Genomic DNA, 27,563 nt, shown 5'->3' on the forward strand with positions numbered 1-27,563 from the left:
CAAATATCTTATTTTTCCCGGAAGGTTCCAGAACACGGAAGGAGAGTCGGAGGCGGGCCAGGGGGCCACCACACCACACCTGGGCGCGGGCCCGGGCCCGGCCGCGCCACCGAGGTGGGGAGGGCGCCCTGGTGCCCCTCTCCGCGCCGCCTCTTCGCCTATATAAGCCCTTGCGACCTAAAAACGTGATACCAATTGACGAAACTCCGAGAAAGACTCCGGGGCGCCGCCGCCATCGCGAAACTCCAATTTGGGGACAGAATCTCCGTTCCGGCACGCCGCCGGGACGGGGAAGTGCCCCGGAAGCCATCTCCATCGACGCCACCGCCTCCATCATGCGCCGTGAGTAGTTCCCCCATGGACTACGGGTTCTAGCTGTAGCTAGTTGGTACTCTCTCTCCCATGTACTTCAATACAATGATCTCATGAGCTGCCTTACATGATTGAGATTCATCTGATGTAATCGGTGTTGTGTTTGTTGGGATCCGATGGATTGTTACTATAAAGTTTATGAAGTTATTGTTGCTGCAATTTTGTTGTGTTTAATGCTTGTCACTAGGGCCCGAGTGGCATGATCTTAGATTTAAGCTCTATACTTATTCCTTAGATTGTATCTACAAGTTGTTTGCACATGTCTATGTCCGGAACCCGAGGCCCCAGAGTGACAGCAACTGGGATAACTGGAGGGGAAGGCTTAGATATGAGGATCACATGTTTTTACGGAGTGTTAATGCTTTGCTCCGGTGCTCTATTAAAAGGAGTACCTTAATTTCCAGTAGATTCCCTAGAGGCCCAGCTGCCACCGGCTGGTAGGACAAAAGATGTTATGCAAGTTTCTCATTGCGAGCACGTATGACTATATATATGGAAAACATGCCTACATGATTAATAATCTTGATGTTCTGTATTAATGCTACTTTAATCCTATCAATTGCCCAACTGTAATTTGTTCACCCAACACTTGTTATTGGAGAGTTACCACTAGTGTAGATAGCTGGGAACCCCGGTCCATCTCTCATCATCATATACTCGTTCCTATATGACATTGGAAGTAGTATCAACTATTTTCCGGTGTCATTGCTCTCATATTACTGCTACTCGCTGCCGTGTTACTCGTTACTACTACTCTCATATTACTCGCTGCTTTCACATCACCCCTGTTACTAGTGCTTTTCCAGTGCAGCTGAATTGACAACTCAGTTGTTAAGGCTTATAAGTATTCTTTACCTCCCCTTGTGTCGAATCAATAAATTTGGGTTTTACTTCCCTCGAAGACTGTTGCGATCCCCTATACTTGTGGGTCATCAAGACTATTTTCAGGCGCCGTTGCCGGGGAGGCATAGCTCTACTCATAAGTTCACCTGGGGAGTACACTCTACCTCTCTCTCTGTTTTTGTTTTATTTTATTTTGTTTTGCTTAGTTTATTTTTGTCTAGTTTGTTTTTGTTTTGTTTTACTTTTCTCATATACCCAAAAATCCATAAAAATTTGAAAAACCGAAAAATTTAAAACTATTGTTATGGGAGAACCCACAACCTATTTGAAGCTTATAGAATTATATAATAATTATAGAGAATCAAGAACGGGTAAAGTTATGAGTGTTGTGATAGAAAAATTGAATACAATTGCTAAAATCTTGCTTAAACGCCATGATTTAAACTGTTGCTCTAAACAGGATACTAAACATCTTAAATTTCAATGTGGCTTTAGTGAGGAAGTTTTAATTAAGAACTATAATTGCAATAGCTATATTCATTTTGGGTTCGAAGAAGTAGAACAATTTGTTTTGTTTATGGGAGCTTCTGAAATAGAATCCTTCATGTCTAAAAATTATGAAACTTGTGTTGTTTGTAAGGACCTTAAAGATTATGTCTCTTCTATCCTTAATTTTTGCATAGAAAGTTACAGCGATAATCCTTATATCATTGATTATAAAGAGAGACTCATTAATGCACAAGAATGCACTCACAATTTGCAGGAACCTGTGAAAGAAGAAATTGATGAACCAGAAAGCTCATTGGATGAAAAAGAGGAGGAGAGTGATGAACAAAAGGAGGAAGAATGGATTAGCTACCCATGCCAACCTTCTAATGAGAGTAACTCTTTATCTCTTACACTATTTGATTGTCCTCCATGCTTACCAAAGGAGGATGAATGTTATGTTCTCGTGGATTCTCTTGAAATATTCCCTATGAGTAAAACTTGTGAGAATAATTATGCTCATGTTATCTATGATAATCCATGCTATTTTGATAAATCTTATGATAATGCTTTGTTTGTGCCTGATGTCGAAATGCATGGTACTAAAGAGTTTTGCTTGGCAAATGTTTATGATAAATCTCTAGATGATGGTCCTGTGTTACTTGATAATATTAATTGTACTACTAATGAAAATGGGATTGGAGAGTTCTTGACTTTATGTAGGAGTCCCATATCTTTTGAGATTGATCAATCATCTTGTTATATTATTGATAAAAGTGGTTTTGAAAGTTCTGATCCTATTATTTTTTAGCTTGATAAAAATTATGTGTTTATGGATCATGAAAGACGTGCTTTATGTGATAGTTATATTGTTGAGTTTATTCATGAAGCTACTGAAAATTATTATGAGAGAGGGAAATATGGTTGTAGAAATTTGCATGACTAAAACACCTCTCTATATGCTGAAACTTTTGAAGTTACTCTTGTTTTATCTTCCTATGCTTGTCACTTTGTTCTTCATGAATTTATTTGTGTACAAGATTCCTATGCATAGGAAGTGGGTTAGACTTAAATGTGTTTTTAACTTGCTTCTTGATGCTCACTTTTGCTTCAACTCTTATTTCTTGCGAGTGCATCATTAAAATTGCTGAGCCCATCTTAATGGCTATAAAGAAAGCACTTCTTGGGAGATAACCCATGTTTTTATTTTGCTACTGTTTTGTTGTGTCTTGGAAGTTGTTACTACTGTAGAAACCTCTCCTTATCTTTATTTTATTGCAATGTTGTGCCAAGTAAAGTCTCTAATATAAAGTTGATACTAGATTTGGATTTCTGCGCAGAAACAGATTTTTAGCTGTCACGAATTTGAGTAAATCTCTCTGTAGGAGACTCTAAAAATTTCGCCAATTTTCATACGTGTTCCTCAGATATGTACGCAACTTTCATTAGTTTTGAGTTTTCTGATTTGAGCAACGGAAGTACCTCTTAAAAATTCGTGTTTACTGGCTGTTCTGTTTTGACAGATTCTATCTCTGTTTTTTTTTGCATTGTCTCTTGTGGACTTTAAGCAAGGCTTTCTAGACTTGGAGAGCTGTAGCTAATGTTTTATTGAGTTTTTGCAATGTGTCACTATAGGACTAAAGTGGATTAATGTTTTTTTGAGTACTAACCCCTCTCATGAAGTTTATGAGAAGTTTGGTGTGAAGGAAGTTTTCAAGGGTCAAGAGAGGAGGATGATATATGATCAAGAAGAGTGAAAAGTCTAAGCTTGGGGATGCCCCCGTGGTTCATCCCTGCATATTTCAAGAAGACTCAAGCGTCTAAGCTTGGGGATGCCCAAGGCATCCCCTTCTTCATTAACAACTTATCAGGTCACCTCTAGTGAAACTATATTTTTATTCGGTCACATCTTATGTGCTTTACTTGTAGCGTCTGTGTGTTTTTTTTTGTTTGAATAAGATCGGATCCTAGCAATCCTTGTGTGGGAGAGAGACACGCTCCGCTTTTTCATTTGAACACTTCTGTTATTGTTTTACTTTTAATGTTCATGACAAAAGTTGGAAGCTATTGCACTTATTGTTATTTGGTTGGAAACAGAAAATGCCTCATATTGTCTTGGATAATTTGATAATTGGCAATTGTTTTGAGCTCTCAAGTAGATCATGTTTCTCTTGCATCATGTAGTTTAAACCTATTAGTGGATAACTACCGTAGAGCTTGTTGAAATTTGGTTTGCATGATTGGTCTCTCTAAGGTCTAGATATTTTCTGGGTAAAGTGTTTGAGCAACAAGGAAGGCAGTGTAGAGTTTTATAATGCTTGCAATATGTTCTTATGTAAGCCTTGTACTGAGAGGGAATGCTTCTCGTGCATCCAAAACCTTGAGCCAAAACCTATGCCATTTGTGTCCACCATAACTACCTACTATGTGGTATTTTTCTGCCATTCCAAGTAAATACTTCATGTGCTACCTTTAAACAATTCAAAAATTTATTACTCCTTATTTGTGTCAATGTTTTATAGCTCATGAGGAAGTATGTGGTGTTTTATCTTTCAACCTTGTCATTTACTCTTGACAGATTTTCACCAATGGACTAGTGGCTCATCCGCTTATCCAATAATTTTGCAAAAAGAGCTGGCAATGGGGTTCCCAGCCCCAATTAATTAACTTTCATTAATAATTCTCTTCACATGTTTTGCCCTGATTCATCAGTAAGCAACTTAATTTTGCAAATAGACACTCCTTCATGGTATGTGAAATGTTGGAAGGCACCCGAGGATTCGGTTAGCCATGGCTTGTGAAAGCAAAAGGTTGGGAGGAGTGTCAACCATAAATAAAACTAAAGTACATGTGTAAACAAAAGAGAAGAGGGATGATCTACCTTGCTGGTAGAGATAACGTCCTTCATGGGAGCCGCTCTTGAAAGTCTGGTTGACGAGGTAGTTAGAGTGCCCACTATCATTCGTTGACAACAACAAACACCTCTCAAAACTTTACTTTTATACTCTCTATATGATTTCAAAACTTGAAAAGCTCTAGCACATGATTTAATCCCTGCTTCCCTCTGCGAAGGGCCTTTCTTTTACTTTATGTTGAGTCAGTTTACCTATTCCTTTCTATCTTAGAAGCAAACACTTGTGTCAACTGTGCATTGATTCTTACATACTTGCTTATTTGCATTCATCATATTACTTTGTGTTGACAATTATCCATGAGATATGTATGATGAAAGTTGAAAGCAATTACTGAAACTTAAATCTTCCTTTGTGTTGCTTCAATGTCTTTTACTTTGAATTTATTGCTTTATGAGTTAACTCTTCCTTTGTGTTGCTTCAATGCCTTTTACTTAAGTCTTATTGATGCTTGTCTTGAAAGTATTATTCATGAAAAGTCTTTGCTATATGATTCATTTGTTTACTCATTATCTTCATCATTGCTTTGAATCGCTGCATTCATCTCATATGCTTTACAATAGTATGATCAAGATTATGATAGCATGTCACTTCAGAAATTATCTTTGTTATCGTTTACCTACTTGAGGGCGAGCAGGAACTAAGCTTGGGGATGCTTGATACGTCCCAAACGTATCTATAATTTCTTATGTTCCATGCTACTTTTATGATGATACTCACATGTTTTATAAACATTATATGTCATTATTATGCATTTTCCGGCACTAACCTATTGACGAGATGCCGAAGAGCCGCTTGTTGTTTTCTCGCTGTTTTTGGTTTCGAAATCCTAGTAAGGAAATATTCTCGGAATTGGACGAAATCAACGCCCGGGGTCCTATTTTTCCACGAAGCTTCCAGAAGACCGAAGAGGATACGAAGTGGGGCCACGAGGCGGCCACACACTAGGGCGGCGCGGCCTGGGCCTTGGCCGCGCCGGCCTGTTGTGTGGGGCCCTCGTGTGGCCCCCTGACCTACCCTTCCGCCTACTTAAAGTCTTCGTCGCGAAAACCCCAGTACCGAGAGCCACGATACGGAAAACCTTCCAGAGACGCCGCCGCCGCCAATCCCATCTCGGGGGATTCAGGAGATCGCCTCCGGCACCCTGCCGGAGAGGGGAATCATCTCCCGGAGGTCTCTTCATCGCCATGATCGCCTCCGGATCGATGTGTGAGTAGTCCACCCCTGGACTATGGGTCCATAGCAGTAGCTAGATGGTTGTCTTCTCCTCATTGTGCTATCATGTTAGATCTTGTGAGCTGCCTATCATGATCAAGATCATCTATTTGTAATGCTACATGTTGTGTTTGTTGGGATCCGATGAATATTGAATACTATGTCAAGTTGATTATCAATCTATCATATATGTTATTTATGTTCTTGCATGCTCTCCGTTGCTAGTAGAGGCTCGGCCAAGTTGATACTTGTGACTCCAAGAGGGAGTATTTATGCTCGATAGTGGGTTCATGCCTCCATTAAATCTGGGACGAGTGACGAAAAGTTCTAAGGTTGTGGATGTGCTGTTGCTACTAGGGATAAAACATCGATGCTTTTTCTAAGGATATTTGTGTTGATTACATTACGCACCATACTTAATGCAATTGTCTATTGTTTACAACTTAATACTGGAGGGGGTTCGGATGATAACCTGAAGGTGGACTTTTTAGGCATAGATGCATGCTGGATAGCGGTTTATGTACTTTGTCGTAATGCCCTGATTAAATCTCATAGTACTCATCATGATATATGTATGTGCATTGTTATGCCTTCTTTATTTGTCAATTGCCCAACTGTAATTTGTTCACCCAACATCTGTTTATCTTATGGGAGAGACACCACTAGTGAACTGTGGACCCCGGTCCTATTCTTTACATCTGAAATACAAACTACTGCAATTGTTCTTTACTGTTCTTTGCAAATCATTATCATCATCCACACTATACATCTAATCCTTTGTTTACAGCAAGCCGGTGAGATTGACAACCTCACTGTTACGTTGGGGCAAAGTACTGTGATTGTGTTGTGCAGGTTCCACGTTGGCGCCGGAATCCCTGGTGTTGCGCCGCACTACACTCCGCCGCCATCAACCTTCAACGTGCTTCTTGGCTCCTACTGGTTCGATAACCTTGGTTTCTTACTGAGGGAAAACTTGTTGTTGTGCGCATCACACCTTCCTCTTGGGGTTCCCAACGGACGTGTCAACTACACGCCATCAAGCATTTTTTCTGGCACCGTTGCCGGGGAACTGAAGAAAAAAAGTTACACCACAGAGATTGCTAACTCCCACGACAACAACATATTTTCTGGCGCCGTTGCCGGGGAGATCAAGACACGCTGCAAGGGGAGTCTCCCACATCCAATCTCTTTACTTTGTTTTTGTCTTGCTTTACTTTATTTTATTTACTGCTTTGTTTGCTCTCTATATTGAAAATAAAAAAAAATAGTTACTTGCTTTACTTTATTTACTGTCTTGTTTGCATTCTCTATATCAAAAACACAAAAAAATTAGTTACTTGCATTTACTTTATTTAGTTTGCTTTATTTACTACTGCTAAAATGAATACTCCTGAGAACACCAAGTTGTGTGATTTCACTAGTTAGGCTTAATGGAAAACAACAAAAATATTAGAGATCTTTATAGTATTTATCTTGAGTTAGGACATGAGGTGTTTGAAGAGAAAATTAAAAAACCCATGGAACTTTGTTTGCAAAATAGTTGTAGCAATGTTATTAGCATGAACTCTTTGAACACTATTATTGCTAATGCTATGGAAGAATTTAAGCTTGTGGAAGCTGGTTTTGATGAGCATGATATTTTTAGTCCCCCAAGCATGGAGGAGAGAATTTACTTTGATGACACTTTTCCTCCCATTTATGATGATAGTGGTATTTTGGTGCCACCTACTATTGAGGATAAAGTTTATTATGATTATACTATGCCTCCTACATTTGATGATTATGGTGATGAGAATAATAATGATAGCTACTTTGTTGAATTTGCTCCCACTACAATTAATAAGAATGACTATGCTTATGTTGGGAGTAGTAATTATTTAATGCATGAGACTCATGATAAGAATGCTTTATGTGATAGTTATATTATTGAGTTTGTTCATGATACTACTGGAAATTATTATGAGAGAGGAAAATATGGTTGTAGAAATTTTCATGTTAATAAAACACCTCTATATATGCTGAAATTTTTGAAGTTACACTTGTTTTGTCTTCCTATGCTATTCACTTTGTTCTTCATTGACTTGTTTATTTACAAGATTCCTTTTCATAGGAAGTGGGTTAGGCTTAAATTTGTTTCATACTTGCTTTTTGATGCTCTCTTTGCTTCAACTCTCATCCTTATGCGAGTGCATCATTAAATTTACTGAGCCCATCTTAATGGCTATAAAGAAAGCACTTCTTGGGAGATAACCCATGTTTTTATTTTGCTACTGTTTTGTTGAGTCTTGCAAGTTGTTACTACTGTAGCAACCTCTCCTTATCTTTATTTTATTGCATTGTTGTGCCAAGTAAAGTCTTTGATAGTAAAGTCAATACTAGATTTGGATTACTGCGCAGAAACAGATTTATTGCTGTCACGAATTTCGACCTGCCTCTCTGTAGGTAGCTCAGAAAAATCTGCCAATTTACGTGCGTGATCCTCAGATATGTACGCAACTGTCATTCAATTTGGGCATTTTAATTTGAGCAAGTCTGGTGTCTCAATAAAATCCGTCTTTACGGACTGTTCTGTTTTGACAGATTCTGCCCTTTATTTCGCATTGCCTGTTTTGCTATGTTGGATGGATTTCTATGTTCCATTAATGTCCAGTAGCTTTGTGCAATGTCCAGAAGTGTTAAGAATGATTATGTCACCTCTGAACATGTGAATTTTTGATTATGCACTAACCCTCTAATGAGTTTGTTTTGAGTTTGGTGTGGAGGAAGTTTTCAAGGGTCAAGAGAGGAGGATGATACAATATGATCAAGAAGAGTGAAAGGTCAAAGCTTGGGGATGCCCCCGTGGTTCATCCTTGCATATTTTAAGAAGACCCAAGCGTCTAAGCTTGGGGATGCCCAAGGCATCCCTTCTTCATCGACAACTTATCAGGTCACCTCTAGTGAAACTATATTTTTATTCCGTCACATCTTATGTGCTTTACTTGGAGCGTCTGTTTGTTTTTGTTTTTGTTTTTGTTTTTGTTTGAATAAGATCGGATCCTAGCATTCTTTGTGTGGGAGAGAGACACGCTCCGCTGTTTCGTATGAACACATATGTTCTTAGCTTTATCTTTAATGTTCATTGCGAAAGTTGGACTATTTCATTCATTGTTATATGGTTGGAAACGGAAAATGCCGCATGTGGTAAATGGTTTAATGTCTTGAATAATGTGATACTTAGCAATCGTTGTGCTCATATAGATCATGTTTAAGCTCTTGCATCATGTACCTTGTACCTATTAATGAATACCTACATAGAGCTTGTTAAAATTTGGTTTGCATGATTGATGTCTAGAGTCTAGATATTTTCTGGTTAAGGTGTTTAAACAACAAGGAGACAATGTAAAGTCTTATAATAGTTACAATATGTTCATATGTGAGCTTTGCTGCACCTTTCATACTTGAGTTTGCTTCAAACAACCTTGCTAGCCTAGCCTTGTATTGAGAGGAATTCTTCTCATGCATCCAAATCCTTGAGCCAACTACTATGCCATTTGTGTCCACCATACCTACCTACCACATGGTATTTCTCCGCCATTCCAAAGTACATTACTTGAGTGCTACCTTTAAATTTCTATTCTTTGTCTTTACAATATATAGCTCATGGGACAAATAGCCTTAAAAACTATTGTGGTGAAGAATATGTACTTATGTGTCTTATTTCTTAATAAGTTGCTTGTTGAGCGGTAACCATGTTTCTGGGACGCCATCAACTTTTACCTTTGTTGAATATCATGTGAGTTTCTATGCATGTTCGTCTTGTCCGAAGTAAGGGAGATTTTCATGATCAAATGGTTTGAGTATGCATAATGTTAGAGAAGAACATTGGGCCGCTAACTAAAGCCATGATTCATGGTGGAAGTTTCAGCTTTGACAACTAATCCTCAATCTCTTATGAGAAAATTAATCGTTGTTGAATGCTTATGCATTAAATAGGAGTCCATTATCTCGTTGTCTATGTTGTCCCGGTATGGATGTCTAAGTTGAGAATAATCAAAAGCGAGAAATCCAATGCGAGCTTTCTCCTTAGACCTTTGTACAGTGCGGCATAGAGGTACCCCTTTGTGACACTTGGTTGAAACATATGCTATGCAATGATAATCCGTGTTAACCCAAGCTAATTAGGACAAGGTGCGAGCACTATTGGTATACTATGCATGAGACTTGCAACTTATAGGATATCTTATACATAACACATATGCTTTATTACTACCGTTGACAAAATTGTTTCTTGTTTTCAAAATGAAAAGCTCTAGCACAAATATAGTAATCAATGCTTCCCTCTGCGAAGGGCCATTCTTCTACTTTATTGTTGAGTCAGTTTACCTATTCCTTCTATCCCAGAAGCAAACACTTGTATCAACTGTGTGCATTGATTCTTACATGTTTACCTATTGCACTTGTTATATTGCTTTGTGTTGACAATTATCCATGAGATATACATGTTGAAGTTGAAAGCAATCGCTGAAACTTACATCTTCCTTTGTGTTGCTTCAACGCCTTTACTTTGAATTTCTTGCTTTATGAGTAACTCTTATGCAAGTCTTATTGATGCTTGTCTTGAAAGTATTATTCATGAAAAGTCTTTGCTATATGATTCATTTGTTTACTCATTATCTTCATCATTGCTTCGAATCGCTACATTCATCTCATATGCTTTACAATAGTATGATCAAGATTATGATAGCATGTCACTTCAGAAATTATCTTTGTCATCGTTTACCTACTCGAGGGCGAGCAGGAACTAAGCTTGGGGATGCTTGATACGTCCCAAACGTATCTATAATTTCTTATGTTCCATGCTACTTTTATGATGATACTCACATGTTTTATACACATTATATGTCATTATTATGCATTTTCCGGCACTAACCTATTGACGAGATGCCGAAGAGCCGCTTGTTGTTTTCTCGCTGTTTTTGGTTTCGGAAATCCTAGTAAGGAAATATTCTCGAATTGGACGAAATCAACGCCCGGGGTCCTATTTTTCCACGAAGCTTCCAGAAGACCGAAGAGGATACGAAGTGGGGCCACGAGGCGGCCACACACTAGGGCGGCGCGGCCTGGGCCTTGGCCGCGCCGGCCTGTTGTGTGGGGCCCTCGTGTGGCCCCCTGACCTACCCTTCCGCCTACTTAAAGTCTTCATCGCGAAAACCCCGCATCGAGAGCCACGATACGGAAAACCTTCCGCAGACGCCGCCGCCGCCAATCCCATCTCGGGGGATTCAGGAGATCGCCTCCGGCACCCTGCCGGAGAAGGGAATCATCTCCCGGAGGTCTCTTCATCGCCATGATCGCCTCCGGATCGATGTGTGAGTAGTCCACCCCTGGGTCCATAGCAGTAGCTAGATGGTTGTCTTCTCCTCATTGTGCTATCATGTTAGATCTTGTGAGCTGCCTATCATGATCAAGATCATCTATTTGTAATGCTACATGTTGTGTTTGTTGGGATCCGATGAATATTGAATACTATGTCAAGTTGATTATCAATCTATCATATATGTTATTTATGTTCTTGCATGCTCTCCGTTGCTAGTAGAGGCTCTGGCCAAGTTGATACTTGTGACTCCAAGAGAGAGTATTTATGCTCGATAGTGGGTTCATGCCTCCATTAAATCTGGGACAGTGACAGAAAGTTCTAAGGTTGTGGATGTGCTGTTGCTACTAGGGATAAAACATCGATGCTTTGTCTAAGGATATTTGTGTTGATTACATTACGCACCATACTTAATGCAATTGTCTATTGTTTACAACTTAATACTGGAGGGGTTCGGATGATAACTCTGAAGGTGGACTTTTTAGGCATAGATGCATGCCGGATAGCGGTCTATGTACTTTGTCGTAATGCCCCGATTAAATCTCATAGTACTCATCATGATATATGTATGTGCATTGTTATGCCTTCTTTATTTGTCAATTGCCCAACTGTAATTTGTTCACCCAACATCTGTTTATCTTATGGGAGAGACACCACTAGTGAACTGTGGACCCCGGTCCTATTCTTTATATCTGAAATACAAACTGCTGCAATTGTTCTTTACTGTTCTTTGCAAATCATTATCATCAGCCACACTATACATCTAATCCTTTGTTTACAGCAAGCCGGTGAGATTGACAACCTCACTGTTACGTTGGGGCAAAGTACTGTGATTGTGTTGTGCAGGTTCCACGTTGGCGCCGGAATCCCTGGTGTTGCGCCGCACTACACTCCGCCGCCATCAACCTTCAACGTGCTTCTTGGCTCCTACTGGTTCGATAACCTTGGTTTCTTACTGAGGGAAAACTTGCTGCTGTGCGCATCACACCTTCCTCTTGGGGTTCCCAACGGACGTGTCAACTACACGCCATCACGCCTCTTCGCCTCTATAAGCCCTTGCGACCTAAAAACGCGATACTAATTGACGAAACTCCAGAAAGACTCCAGGGGCGCCGCCGCCATCGCGAAACTCCAATTTGGGGGACAGAATCTCTGTTCCGGCACGCCGCCGGGACGGGGAAGTGCCCCCGGAAGCCATCTCCATCGACGCCACCGCCTCCATCATGCGCCGTGAGTAGTTCCCCCATGGACTACGGGTTCTAGCTGTAGCTAGTTGGTACGCTCTCTCCCATGTACTTCAATACAATGATCTCATGAGCTGCCTTACATGATTGAGATTCATCTGATGTAATCGGTGTTGTGTTTGTTGGGATCCGATGGATTGTTACTATAAAGTTTATGAAGTTATTGTTGCTGCAATCTTGTTGTGTTTAATGCTTGTCACTAGGGCCCGAGTGGCATGATCTTAGATTTAAGCTCTATACTTATTGCTTAGATTGTATCTACAAGTTGTTTGCACATGTCTATGTCCGGAACCCGAGGCCCCGGAGTGACGAGCAATTGGGATAAGCTGGAGGGGAAGGCTTAGATATGAGGATCACATGTTTTCACGGAGTGTTAATGCTTTGCTCCGGTGCTCTATTAAAAGGAGTACCTTAATTTCCAGTAGATTCCCTAGAGGCCCGGCTGCCACCGGCTGGTAGGACAAAAGATGTTATGCAAGTTTCTCATTGCGAGCACGTATGCCTACATGATTAATAATCTTGATGTTCTGTCTTAATGCTATTTCAATCCTATCAATTGCCCAACTGCAATTTGTTCACCCAACACTTGTTATTGGAGAGTTACCACTAGTGTAGATAGCTGGGAACCCCGGTCCATCTCTCATCATCATATACTCGTTCCTATATGACATTGGAAGTAGTATCAACTATTTTCTGGTGCCATTGCTCTCATATTACTGCTACTCGCTGTTGTGTTATCGTTACTACTGCTCTCATATTACTCGCTGCTTTCACATCACCCTCGTTACTAGTGCTTTTCCAGGTGCAGCTGAATTGATAACTCAGTTGTTAAGGCTTATAAGTATTCTTTACCTCCCCTTGTGTCGAATCAATAAATTTGGGTTTTACTTCCCTCGAAGACTGTTGTGATCCCCTATACTTGTGGGTCATCAGTGATCTCACCCCACCACAGCGCAATTTGGGACTGCTAGGCACCTCTTAAGTGCAAGGTTTTTGCCTGGCTCGCCTCCCTGGATCGCTGCTGGACTAACCAACGGAGATTGCGCCATGGGTTGTCAGATAACGACACTTGTGCGCTGTGTGCTCAAGATTTCGAGTCCATTGCGCATCTCATGATACAATGCTCCTTCTCGCAACAAATCTGGTTCGACGTCTGCAGTAATCTCAACCTTCTATCCTTCATGCCGGATCGCAATGATGAGTTCAACAACCGGTTTGCTACAGCTATCGCGAATGCACAATCGTTGTCCGGAAGGGTGCCAAATCTATCATCATCCTTACCCTGTGGAGGCTTTGGAAGGCCAGAAATGATGTAGTCTTTAAGAACACAACTCCCGACAGACATATTTTGGTTCAGTCGATCCTAGATGAGGCCAACTAGTGGTTGATGGCCAGCGCAAAGGCGCTTCGTCGGGTACCTTTACATGCTAGATCTCCCGACAATAGCTTAGACCAGGGATAGTAGGCCTAACTAAGTTAGCCTTGTAAAGTTCTTTTTGGTTTTCTCTGAACTTCTTGTAGCTTGGCTACACTTGTATGGTCCCATCTTCTCAATGGCTTCTTCTCATATATAATGACGCATGCTTTGGCACGTGTTCGAGAAAAAGTATATATTTCATAATAGTTACATCTGAATCTGTAGCAAAAATTATGGAACGAAGAGAGTACATTAATTCGTAGTCAAACTACATTTCGAGACGGGGAAGCGGAGAGAGGGCTTCCTTATTATCGCCCATATCGATGACGATTATAAAAAGAAAAAATATCACACTAAGATAACTAGTTATAGTGTATTCAGTGTACTAGTACGTACTCTCTGTCTCTCTGTCCTAAAATAAGTTTTGAACGTTGCCTCCCATCGAATGAATATTCCGGCTTTATGAGACGCACGGATGTTAAACCTGAGGTTTGAACTCTGGTGTGCTGAAGGTACAACCACCGCCCTAACCACCCAACCTCAGGTTGGTTCTGCTCTGATCTAAAATAAGTGATTCAAACTTTTTCTTGATATGGATTTATCTACTACTAATATGCGCCCACATCCATCTATATAAAATGAGATAATTATTTTTTAAGAGGTAGTATGTTTCGTGCACTGTAGTACTAGTATTACCGAAATATTCTCACTGGAATGGAATATTCTGTAGAAATGTTAGCGCGTAGCGCCTCTTTCAGAGGAGTAGAGGCTACGAAAAGTTAGTTGAAAGGGTGTGTGAGAGAAAGAGAAAGGTAGGAGAAAAACAAAACTGAAAAGATTCTTTCGAAGCGGGAAGGGAGAGAGGGCTTGGCGGGAAAATGCGAAAAGCGATGGGAAAGGACAACAGGACTACATGAGTTTGTCGCCACGTGTAAAGCACACAACGTTTCGGCCCGCGAGCTTCTTTTCCTTTTGGGTACAGAAGAAACCGTTCGGAATTCTCGAGAAGCCCACGCGATCAGTGATCCATCTCCCTTAATTGACATTTCGCGGACATTGCGAATTACGATACTAGTCACAACACAAAAACTTGCCGAGAAACATACGAACAAGAACACTATCCAGGTATAGGTAATGAGATTGTACCCTCGATGGTCACCTCTACAAAGCAGAGATGACTCCCGCAGTCCTGCTCCTAACCTCGAAAGTGTTCTCCTCGCAAGTACGAACAAGAACTTGATTAATATGTTTAATGCTTGGTTTGATGATAACCTAGATTTATATAGGCTGAATTTTGCCATGATCACCCTTATACCTAAAGAGAATGAGGCTAGATCCATGAAAAAGTTTAGACCTATTAGCTCGTTGAATTGCTCTTTTAAGATTTTTACCAAAGTCCTAACCAATAGATTGGCTAAAGTCATTGATAGACTTATCTCTTACCATCAATCAGCCTTCATTAGGGGGAGATTTATTCTAGAAAGTGTGGTCACTTGCACATGAGGTTATTCATGAAGTGCATAGGAATAAAGATAAAGGGTTAGTTTTAAAACTTGACTATGAGAAGGCATATGATAAAGTTAACCTAGATTTCCTATATGAGGTTTTGGAACTCGGAGGCTTCAACCCCACCTTTATCAGATTTATTAAACAAATTACTCAAGGTGGGTCTGTTGGAGTAAAAGTTAATGATATTGAGGGAGATTTTTCTTGGTCGGCAAAGGCCTAAGACAGGGGGACCCCATTGCCCCTCTCTTATTCAATTGCATTGTAGATGTTTTCTCTAGGATGTTAGTTAAAGGTGTAGATGGTGGTTTAATTAGTGGGCTCTGTCCCAATTTTTTACCTGGAGGTATTGTAAGTCTTCAATATGCTTGATGATACTCTTTTGTTCCTTAAAAATGATCAGAGAGTTGCTCTAAATTTAAGATGGATTCTTACTTGTTTTGAACAAATTTACGGCATGAGGATTAACTTCCATAAGAGTGAGCTTATCCCTATTAACATGGATGCTAGTGAAACCCAACCTTTCTTAGATATTTTCCAATGTGTCATGGGAGATTTCCCTGTTAAATATCTTGGTATCCCTCTGCATTATGACAGATTGAGAAGAGAGGATTTGCAACCTCTCATTGAAAACATTCTTAAAAGGATTACTGGTTGGAGGGGGAAGCTTTTATCCTCTGCAGCCAAGAGAATTCTCATTCAGTCTTGTTTAGCTAGTATTCCAATTTATCTGCTTTCTTTCTTTAAATTCCCAAAGTGGGCCCTGCATCTGATTGATTCACAGATGGCTAACTTTATGTGGAATGATGAAGATGGCAACCATAAAATTCATTTAGCTAATTGGTCCTCCATCTGCATGAAAAAGGAGTTTGGAGGTTTAGGTATTCCAAATCTTCAAGATCTAAACATCTGTTTGATTGGGTCTTGGATTAAGAGATACATTCAGGGGGAAGGGGCTCTCTGGAGAAAAGTTTTGGATGCTAAATATAACACCGGGAACCCAAACATTCTGTCCTGTCATGATATCCAACCTTCCACTTTACGGAAAGGGGTTATGTGGGCCTCTAAAGCTGTGAAGTTTGGATACAAATGGCAGGTAGGGAATGGTAAATCTATAAAATTCGGGAAGACATTTGGTTTGGTAACTCTCCTTTGGCTACCCAATTCGGGATCTATATTTTGTTTCTAACCGAGCAAAATAAAACCATCTCTGATATCTGGGATGGTCAGGAGATTAGAGGTACTTTTAGGAGAACCTTTACTGATGATATGATGGTCCAGTGGCTTGAATTGCTAGAGATTGCTAAATCTATATCCTTCTCTCAGGAGGAAGATCAGTTGATCTGGCAATATAACTCGTCTGGGATTTATTCATCTAGCTCTCTGTATGCTATTATTAATTTTAGAGGTGTTACTCCAATTTATTTACCTGCTGTTTGGAAATTGAAAATCCCTCCTAGGATCCAAGTTTTCTTATGGTTGTTCTCTCAGAATAAGATCATGACTAGAGATAATCTGAGAGCTAGAGGTATTCCTAAACCCATGAACTGTGAGATGTGCTCTGAGTTTGAATCAGTTCACCACCTCTTGTTTGAATGTGTTGTGGCTAGATCTATTTGGAACTTATTTGAAGAGATTTTTGAGGTGCATGTTACTAACTTTGAATCAATTGCTTCTAAATGGCTATGTAACAAAAGGTTCATGCACTTTAATGTAGCTTCTTCAGCATGTTACGTGGAGCCTATGGCTTAATAGAAATAGTTTGGTGTTTAACAAAACCACTTGGATTAATGTGAAACAGGTGTGGCGAAGGGTTCTCTTCCTCCTTCGGGACTGGTTGAAACCTTTCAAAGAGCTAGAATCTGGAGAAAACGGTCGATTCATGGACCTGCTGCTAACCAGTTTAAGAGCGCCTCTTTGCCTCCCAGTGGGGTGAGATGTCCCTCCTTCGACTGGATCTCTTCCTGGAACTCAAGCTTCGATGGCAGAGCGTCGCTGGCCTACCTCCTGGACAACCCTGGTGACTCCCATAAGATTCATGTGGTCACCTGAAGATAGTCTCAAGGAGGACGCCGGCAAGATAAAAGAAATGCTGGAGAGTTTGGGAGTGTTGCTGGCAACTTCATACTGATCATTTCTCTGTAATGGATTTAGCTATCGTATGTTCTTAGTCTGCACTTTATTACTTTTTAGATCTTGTTCCCATGTTTCTTTTTCGTCTGTGTGTGTGTTTTACTCTGTAAACTTGGCTTCCTTTTTCAATGAAAAATGGAGCTGGGGGGAGACCCCTGTTGATTAAAAAAAAAAAAAACACTACTCTTATGTACTCCATCTGGGCGTCAAACCCTAACCATAACTATAAGTCTATAACTATGCGTCAAACACGCAAAACAGATGTCCCCACCGGTCAAACTAGAGCCGCTCCTTCTTAGAAATGAAATGCGCAGTAACAAAAGGGTACACACTATTTAACATAATATCTTGTGAGTACGATCAGGTAGAAGCGTTAAGGCAACGACATGAGCCTTAAGTTACATGCGAGCAAAACCAGCCTTCGCTATCAGTTTGGTATTACACTGACGCGATATAAAAGTTTCTTCCAATCCAGGTACCCACGGGATACTCCTTTAGCAGCATCTCACTTCCTGCGGCCTTTAGATTTCTTGGATTTCTTCTTGTTCTTCTGCTTGGGTGCCGCCTTCTGTGAGCCTGAGGCTGCAGCTTTTGCCTCTTCCATGACCGGTTCCACCTCGTTGCCTCCAGTTTCAGGTTCATTATCTGAGCATCCATTCCGATCATCTGCTCCATCAGACTGGTGTGGCTGGACAATGGCTGCGGCTTCATTCCTTCTGCCGTCTTCCTTCATGGATGCCCTCTCGTCACACATATAGTTGATGATCATCTGCAGTTTGCTCTCACCGTCTCGCCATACTGAGTATAGATCCTCCACAGTCGCCTTCTCCAACCTGTGATGACAAACAATTTCACACGCAAAACCGTAAATTTCTACAACCTCCCCAGATAACCTACTCATGTTTTGGATTAAACAGAAGTGCATACAATGCCGAAGAAGAGGACATTATCACAAAACATAAGCATAGTTAACAGTAATACTGGAGTCGGTAACAATACAACATTATCTTACCTTGCACAATGTTTTTCTACCTCACTGCAGACATGCCTGACCTCTTGCAATAATCCCGTACTATTTTTTTCTGGAGAGCCTCTTTGCTCAAGCCACAAAATGGCGCCTCTAAGCAATTGAAAGACAACGGTTGCATCTTTCTGCAAAGACAAGCTTTTAGAACAACTTGGCAATTTTCTAAGCACTGGGACAAACAGAAAAAAGATGAGCAAACAAGCATTAGAATGTATGAGACTCACCTGGCCTTGCTTGCTGGCTTGAAAAGCCTCAAGCTTTTCCCAGAAGGAATCACTCTCATCACATAAATCTGCTTCACTTTTACTCTCCATCTTATTATCTTGAACCACCTTAGGAATGTTTCCAGTAACGTTGCAGACTTTGTTACCATCAGATTTTTCTGGCAGTGCAGTCTCTTGCTTTACAGGGCTTGGCTCTTCAGGACAAAGAAGAGCCATTACCTTTGGAACGTCAGACAAATCCGCTGTGTTAATCGTTTGAGCTATGCTTCGACAGATTGCTGGGCCTTTCGCTTTCGGTGAACCCATAATTACCATACGATCTCCAATTGCGGCAAGTGCACCAGCAAGAGCCCTTATGAAGTTGCTCAGTGTGCGATTCCTCAACTGTAAAGCCGGTACAATCTTCTGAGCGAACTCCTTAGGTAGATCCATAAAGACTCCACACTTGAGAAGAGTATTTGTGACCTCATAGCAACTCCCCAGATCATGAGTTAGGATCAGTGGATAAAGTGTGACCACTAGCCTCAGGAGGACTTCAGGGGGTGAACTACTAGGTGTTGAAGTCTTCCGTGCCCACTCCCACAGCATATTCTTGTCTGTCAAGATAGCCATAATTATCTGAAATATGAAACGCCCAGATAGGTATGCCATATGATCAAGATCGGAATCTGGGCTCGAATTAGATACCAGGCAGGTGTCAAGATAAAGCTTGCTGGTACGGCACTCCAGCATATTGACCAACAGAGATTTTGTGCAGTATATACGACCTTTCTGTAGAAGGTATGACGAAGCCAAGAAACCAAGGAACTCCAAAAGACCCAGATAGCACATTGGGGATATGTAGTCCAGTTCATCCCTCCACCTCACACCATTGAAGGTAAAGTCCAGAGCAACCTTAAAGTTCAGGATCAAGGAGGATCTATCAAGACCAGTGTCAAGAAAGCACTTCAAAAATCCAAAAAAATCTGCCCACCCAGAATCATTGTCCACGTACTGTAGTAGCCTTGAAAGTAATGCATCATCCAATCGCCCTGCATGGAGCAGTACCATGGTTGTTTTCCCAAGATGCCCATAAGTCAATTTTTTAATTTTTGGCCGAAGATTTTCACCAAGGGAATCAGCAATCAGACCATAGGCAGCTGGTGAGTCAAGTATAGCAGGTAAGAGGCTCCTCGTTGTCCTATCTCTCCACACAAGATAAACTAACTCAAAGAAGTGACGCACACATAGAGCAGAGAAGCTTCTTAACTTCGTGGTACTTTTCTGCAGGCTGAACTCTGTTTCTTCCAAAAATTTAGCTATCTCATTTATAGTGAGGATAGTTCTCACCAGGGCATATGAAGATGCCGGCTTCGGAGGAATTTGAACGATGGACTCCAACTTTCTAAGTACACTCAGACCAACAGAAGACAGCTCATTCATCAAGAAAGACTGGGCACATGGATGAAACTGAAGTACTTCCAGCCAACATCTGTTACCATCTTGCTTCAAAGAATTTCTGGCTGTGTTAGAGAGCCAACTTGAGTTCATGTTAAGCACGACATATCGATCATCTTCACCATCTTTCCTCAACCCAAAGTACTTAGCACAAAGATCTTCATACATAACTTCATAATCATTTAATTGTGGGCCATCAGTGTGTCGAAGATGAGATAGTACGTTGACTATGATTGACTTCCAGTTGTTCCAGGCATATGCTAGAGTATGGGGTGATATCTGGTTACGAGCCACAATATCATTAAAGCTACTTTCATCTTCAGATCCTGGCCCTAATTCCAAATTGTATTCAGATGCTCGAGACTGAAGATGAACATCAAGAATCAAACGGGAAGCAACAAATTCAACAAACAAGTTTCCACATTTTCTGCCATCAAGCAATGTACAGTTTAATCTGGAAAGGGACTTGCCCACATCTGACAGTGCATCAGCTTCCAGGCTAGCAAAGAAGTAGAAGCATTCAGAGACATTCGTCGCCATTTCTTTGACTTTTGCAAGCAACCGTTCCTTCTCTGCATATTTTTTCGGAGGCCAGCCTCTACTATTTGAAGACCACATGGAATCTACAACGATATGGAGAAGGAGAAGCTGCGTTGCATCCTCAAATGAACCTGCCTTCTCGAGCATTTCTACCTCCAGCAAGACATCTCCTTTATGCTTTGCTATTCCTGCAACTTCAAGGAAATTCCCCTTTTCCATCTCTAAACTTAACAGTTCATCAACAAGATTCCTAGAGTTCAAGAATGCTCGTACATGATCCATAGAACTGAAAGCCTTAACAAAAGGCATCATATGCTTTATGTCACCGCGCTCAAAATGATGCTGAGCACAATTCTCAAGATACGTCTTTCTAATTGCAGAAACCTCCAATTTTGAATTCTCAAACAAATGGTCCTCCTCTAACTGTTTAAGGAACTGCAGGCCAAGATTGAATAATTGCTTTTCTTTCGAGCACATCGAGAAACAGTCGGTGTAACGTTCAGATCTGAAGTACACTTCAGCTGCCTCTGACCAGCACTCAGCCTTGGCAAAACAGTCACCAGCATCCTCAAGCCTGGAAGCACCACATTTTTGCATATAGATCATACCTATGACAATGCAGGGAAAACAATGTTTAGTCAGACAGAGCTGCGTGGAGTTCATGTATACAGTAACTCTTCATGGATTCTTAAAAAATTGATAACTCTTTAGGAACAAGTTGTTTGCAAAACGTTGTGGAGTTGATAAATGCCAGAAGTATGGAGAGTCGACAGACCTGCTCTTTTGAAGTCATGTAATTTGATATAGCAGGCAGCAGCTTTCTCATGCATCCCTATGGACTCGTAGATTTCTGATGCTGTTTGCAATGAAGCATTGCGCTTCTCCAAATTTGTGGCCATAGCACGGTCAGCAGTTGCTACAAGTCCGGCAGCTCTTGCCCACTTCTCTCTGTATGCATCACCAGCCTTTTCAAAACACATTGTAGCCATTTCGAATTGCCCCTCGTTGAACAACTACAAGAAATTAACATTTCTGAGATGGAATAACAACTCCGAACTTGTGTGCATAAACCCGTTGTTAGACAAAAAAAAAAGGCACATAAATTTCATGAAAATAAAAGGTCCAAAAACATACCTTGGTTCCCCGTAGCTTCCAATCATCAGTACTACTTCCTGTCCGCATTGCTTGAATGAGAGAAGAATCAAGTAATCTAACCTCTACAAGACACAACTTCTTCCAATAGTCAAACATTGGTCGACAGTAATCATCAGTATTTTCACATATCCAAAGCCTTTGTCTAGTGCGTGTGATTGCAACATAGAGTTGCTTCAGCTCTGAGCAGAGAAGATGATGCTTGTTTCTGTCGAAACCCGGATGAGATATCTCCTCAGATTGTGCTATAATATCTTTATCTTTCATGTAGCCATACAGAACTCTCCATTTGTTTTTTAAAGGCGATGAGCCGAAAAAGTTGTATAACAGCACATCCTATATGATGTCTTTAAAGTTAGTAAGAATACTCAAAATTCTAAAGCATGGCATGGCATGTTAATTTATTTATTTATTGCAGAATGAACACAAATGGAGTGAATTTATATGCTCATACCTGGAACTCGAGGCCCTTACATTCAACAATGGTCAAAATAAGAGCCTGTTTACCAACAAGATCAACAATTTGTTTTTTTGTAGCATCATCACGAACTAATATGACTTGCTCAGCACCAAACCCATGCATGTTACCACGCTTACTTTTGATTTCTCCAAATATAGTCATGATTGCATTTTCATCGTTACCAGACTCCAGCAGCACAGGAGCTTCGCCATATACAAGTCCAGTCTCTGGATTAAGTTTGTCAACACTTGACGGGAAAAAGAAGTACAAAAGGCTCATGATACTTTGTGCCATATGAAGGATGCCACAATGTGTGCGGAAATTTTGAGTAAGTTGGAACATATCAGAAAGTTGGACTTGTTTTCCATGTCCTTGATTAGACGCTTCAGTTTCTGAGAGAAATGCAGTATAGAAAAGCGAACGGATATCTTCAAACCTGAAATCGATACCCCTTGCTATAGTCTGTGCAGTGTCACCAGCAAAAAGGAAGCCTTCCTTGAAGTTCCTGCAGACATACTTAAGAAGTGCTATTTGTGTCATAGTTAGATCCTGCACCTCATCTATGTAAACAAAATCCAGCAGATCTCCATTGTAGCCCTCAGATATAAGACTGATGTGAAGACTATTGACAAAATCTGACAAGTCAAACTCCCTGGCAGTCAGTTTCATACTCTCGTAAGCAATGAAAATACTGTAAATCATATCTCTCTTCTCACTGTTCAGTGATGAAAATCTTTTATCTGAGAGCATCACATAATCGTGTCTTCCAAGCTTGCTGGTATAAGGCCTGCTTGCTTGATATCTACCCTTTATATGAGAAATTATTTCAGTAAAGACAATGGATGCTTCAAGATTCTTGGTTAGGTCTGCATTAAAATGAGGCCAATAGGTAGCAGCAAATTTCTCATAGGTGACTTCCTTCAATTCAATAAATGTTTGCAGTGCACGAGATTTTGATTGCCCTCTCTCGGTGCTATTGTTCATTTCAGCATAGAACACATCAAAAAATGATGTACGACATGTTCCATCAAGCATCATCAAGAACTTTCGATATGTTATAGTAAGAGGATAGTGCTCATGAGGTAGATTGCTAAAATTGTCAGGTATTTCTGTAAATTCTTCCTGGTCATCAATGACGTCATGCATGTGAAGAATGCTAGGCTGATCAGAGACATCGCCAGAGCCAAACCTACAAAGGGTTGAAATAACTTACAACAAATATGATGAACATGGTTGATATAATTCATTAATAATGAAATATCATTCGAAGAGTGTAAATTACAAAAAATAAAACTCCCCCAGCCGAACAAAGTGCATCTTTCAAACCTTCTACCATCTAGGATTTTAAAAGATTTTGGTACTTGGGTGGCCTGTGTGGCCTGGGTAGCCCCAGCATAATGTTGTTACCATCTAGCCATGGGGCTTTATTAACTTAAAGCGGGGCACTCTGTGCCTTCTATCTAAAAAGGGGCTAGTCATCATTAGGATAATGCTATTTACAATGATTAAAGTACATTAGAGAGAAAATGTACTCTGTCCCAAAAAGGATGTCACGGAATTGTCTAAATTTGGATTATCTACTTATCTAGACGCAATTTAGTGTATAGAACATCCAAATTTAGACAAATCTGCGACATCCTTTTTTGAATGGACGGATACATCAGATGGATAAAACCGTTAACCCTTTGAAAGGGCATGCCAAAGGAAGCATCTGAAAAGTTTGAACTTAAAAAATGAAGCACCCTCATTAAAATGCAGTATAATGGAGTGAGTACAGTGGGAAAGAAATATTGAACCAACTTGCGCATGTATTTCTGTTCATTTTAAATATATGTAAAAAAAATTGAAAATGGTAAACATGTATAAAACTTCTAAACGTGGCTCTAGAACATACTTACTTTTTAAGTCCGGAAATGTGATTCTTGATGGCTGAACACAACTTTGGGCTTACAGTGATAAATACTTGTTTCATAAATCTTTCTTTTCCATCATTCAGTGGCATCATACTTTTGTCATCCAGTCCAGACAAATCATCTTCACTGAAATTTAGACCTTGGGAGGCAATCAATGACTGCTGCTCTTTTTGAATCAATTTCATTGTCAATACAGTGGTTTTTCCAGTGCCTGACCTCCCAAGTATAAAGCTAGTGAGCGGGAACTGGATTATCTCCTTCTCTTCATCAGTCAGTTCAAAGGGGATATCGATTTCAGAACCATCAGAAGCTGTCAGCAAATGCTGTGCCACTCCAGAAGATAATGAATAGAATTTCATCAGCAAGAAGCTTTCGCTAACTTTTGAATTTTCCATAGCATATGATGTATCCACGAGATCATGCTCGTCCTGAGCATCAACTTTACAATCCTTCTTATAGCGAATCATTTCATGATCAACATCCCAAACCATAGGAACCTCCAGTTTCCTGTTATCCACCAAAAAAAGGAGGCAAAAAATAAGAAGAATGCTACAAGCAGCTCACTGGTAAGCATGTGCATTTACAATTTTTGAGCATCGAAGGTGAAAGGACCCAAGAACCTGAGAATAACCAGTAATACACATACCCTAGTGTCTGCACTCTTCTGCAGTGATCGAGGTAATCATCTGTGTACATGGAAAAAAGGTACTCCAGACGGTGTACAGTTCTTTCAACATGTTGCTGTGACAGTAGGTCCCAAATTCTTATCATCTGGAAATACCTGTTTTCACTCTTCTCCACGTCGGTACTCCAAATAAGATGAAGTTCCCTGATCTTGTAAACTTTTGCAAGATTGGAAACACCAGGCATATCTAAGTTCCTAACAGTTGTCCTCCAACCACCGCCAAGTTTGATAAGCTTTTGGAGTATTTCCCTCCTGAGCTGTGATGATTTTAGCTTGGTGAAGGACTTTCTAAACTCATCGCTAACAATGACCTGTTGAATTTACAAATACACAAAATGGAGCCTGAGAAAGAAAGAATTCAAGAGAATAACAACAGTAGGTATGTTTTAAACAAAGTTATAGAAAGAACTATATATTGACATAGCATGGTGCAAAGTAGCACATGTCCCCGCAAATTGTAATTACAAACTTCTCCAATTACAAACAGCATAACAGAGACAAGCAACCACAATTACGAATACAAAGAGTAAAGACACTCCAATTACAAACAGCATAACAGAGACAAGCAACCACAATTACGAATACAAAGAGTAAAGACACATTATTTCATAACAACGAAAAATCACATGCCAAAGGAATTGTTTATTCAATAATAACCGAGTACTCCCTGACAATAAGCATGAGTGCCATCACACGCGTGCATGTAGCTTGCATTCCAGTAAACTAAATGCTACAGAGTCCATGAATTTGTATTTTGATAGAAGGTCGCCACAATTGGCGTAAAGCTACAGAGCTGCCCACGGTGGCGTGAACCCAACCAACAGGTGAAATTGCTACAAAACTAAACTACTGGCAAAAAGAAAAGGAGGAAAAGAAAGGTAGAATTTGAGGGAGCGCATGAAATTATGGTCAAATTCAAACTGATTAAACATCACTATGTTACTTACCTTCCATCTGGTATTGCTGAAAACGGCTGAATCAGCATTAAGAAGATCGTCAAGTTGATCAAGCTCTTGCTTTACTTGCAAAACCAACTTATATATGGTCGCATCATCGGTGGCATTGAAAACACAATTACGTCTTCGAGCATCAGCAACAAGGTCTGTCCAGACAGTCCCACTTTTGTACAGAGTATCAGCATTCCCAACAATCCAAAGACAGTGCCTGCATCATATAAAGCATCCATCAGATGATTTACATTATTAGTCTGACACACTTTGAACAGCAATAAAACAAAGGCCCGCAGGAAAAAAAATAGAATAAATGCTCACTTCGCTCTGGTAAGAGCAACATTTGTTCTTTGGTTATCAGCAAGAAATCCAACAACTCCTTTGCCATTGGATCTAACAGTTGATAGTATTATTACATCATCCTCTTCTCCTTGGAAACCATCAATGCTCTTGACGCGCACATCAAAGCCATCACATTTGTCATATTTTTTGCCAAGTCTACCTTTTATTGTATCAACTTGAGAACTATATGGAGAAACCACACCAACGCTGAGCCTTTGGCCTGTACTTTTCCAACCTGCAGAATAAACTGAACTGGTAATTTACTTATCTTTCGGGGTCGATTTTGCATAAGGCTAGTAATAGAAAAAAAAACTAGAAACTTAAGTTTATTCTATATCAGGTATCAGCTTGCAATTGGCATAGCATCACTTTTCTATTTTCACGAAAAAAAAAATACTAAGGGGTTCCATGTAGTGGCGAACAACTCTAATGGAGCAAGATGTGTCATCTTTCATGCATCTACTTAAATGTTCTCTGTTTTCTAAATAAAAATGTAATGTTATCAATTAAACAGGAAACTAAATGACAAAGAACTAGCTGGCAGATATACGTAAGGAAATGAATTTTCATAAACCCAGATTGATGAGAGGCAGGCAACACATCAGAAGATACACAAGAAGCTAGACCATTGAACATATGTCTATCAGTGAAGGTTATGTAACATGTAAAACAAGAGAGGGAGACCCTATAAGCAACTAAAGATGTCATGTTATATCAGCCAAGTAGCTTCATATAGCGTTTCTATCAGTAAAGGTTATGCAACATCTAAAACAATAAAGGAAGACCCTACAAGCTTCTAACGATGCCACGTTCTATCAGCCAAGTAGGTTCATTCAGAAACAAATTAATAACAACCAAGGATATCAAGGCAGGATATTAAAGTTGCAAGAAAGGATAAGGTTCAGCTTTGACATACATCTAAAGATCGTTTGAACCAGATGTAGAACAACAGCAACTTCAACCATGTTTCTTCGACTGTTTCCTGCGCCCTCTTTGTCTTCCCTTCCATCCCTGACATCTATAAACGTGTAGCTGCCAAATGGGAGGGATGTGTAATCCTTATTATAGCTAGGAGACAGCACATTGGAGCCATCTAAAATCTTCCTCTCATAAAACTGAGCATTTGGAAACAAGCTGATACAGGGATTCATGCGATACTGTATATTCAGCAAATGTTTTTCGAATTTTAGCATAACCAATCTCCCAAAAAGACTTGTACCAAATCCAGCTTCTTTGCACACCTAAAGATTAACAATGAAACGTACAAACTAAGATTATGATGAATAGATAAAATAACAACAGAGTAAAAGATAAAACCTTCAAAATTTTCATGCAAAATTTGTTGTTCA

General features: G+C 40.2%; 1 protein-coding gene across 1 annotated transcript in view; it reads right to left on the bottom strand.

The window, feature by feature from the left end:
• Nucleotides 1-17,989: 17,989 nt before the first annotated feature.
• Nucleotides 17,990-27,563, bottom strand: part of LOC124671400 — a 10,934-nt gene continuing 1,360 nt past the window's right edge. The window contains exons 2-13 of the mRNA XM_047207774.1: nucleotides 27,131-27,455; nucleotides 26,194-26,449; nucleotides 25,870-26,086; nucleotides 24,884-25,233; nucleotides 24,223-24,744; nucleotides 22,319-23,513; nucleotides 21,847-22,200; nucleotides 21,488-21,725; nucleotides 20,318-21,320; nucleotides 18,736-20,233; nucleotides 18,497-18,636; nucleotides 17,990-18,317 (exon numbers count right to left, since the gene is read on the bottom strand). Coding sequence (XP_047063730.1) covers nucleotides 17,990-18,317; nucleotides 18,497-18,636; nucleotides 18,736-20,233; nucleotides 20,318-21,320; nucleotides 21,488-21,725; nucleotides 21,847-22,200; nucleotides 22,319-23,513; nucleotides 24,223-24,744; nucleotides 24,884-25,233; nucleotides 25,870-26,086; nucleotides 26,194-26,449; nucleotides 27,131-27,455 — 6,426 coding nt within the window. The remainder of the gene's footprint in view (nucleotides 18,318-18,496; nucleotides 18,637-18,735; nucleotides 20,234-20,317; nucleotides 21,321-21,487; nucleotides 21,726-21,846; nucleotides 22,201-22,318; nucleotides 23,514-24,222; nucleotides 24,745-24,883; nucleotides 25,234-25,869; nucleotides 26,087-26,193; nucleotides 26,450-27,130; nucleotides 27,456-27,563) is intronic.

The sequence above is a fragment of the Lolium rigidum genome, chromosome 7 (assembly GCF_022539505.1).
Source record: "Lolium rigidum isolate FL_2022 chromosome 7, APGP_CSIRO_Lrig_0.1, whole genome shotgun sequence".
Lineage (NCBI taxonomy): Eukaryota > Viridiplantae > Streptophyta > Magnoliopsida > Poales > Poaceae > Lolium > Lolium rigidum.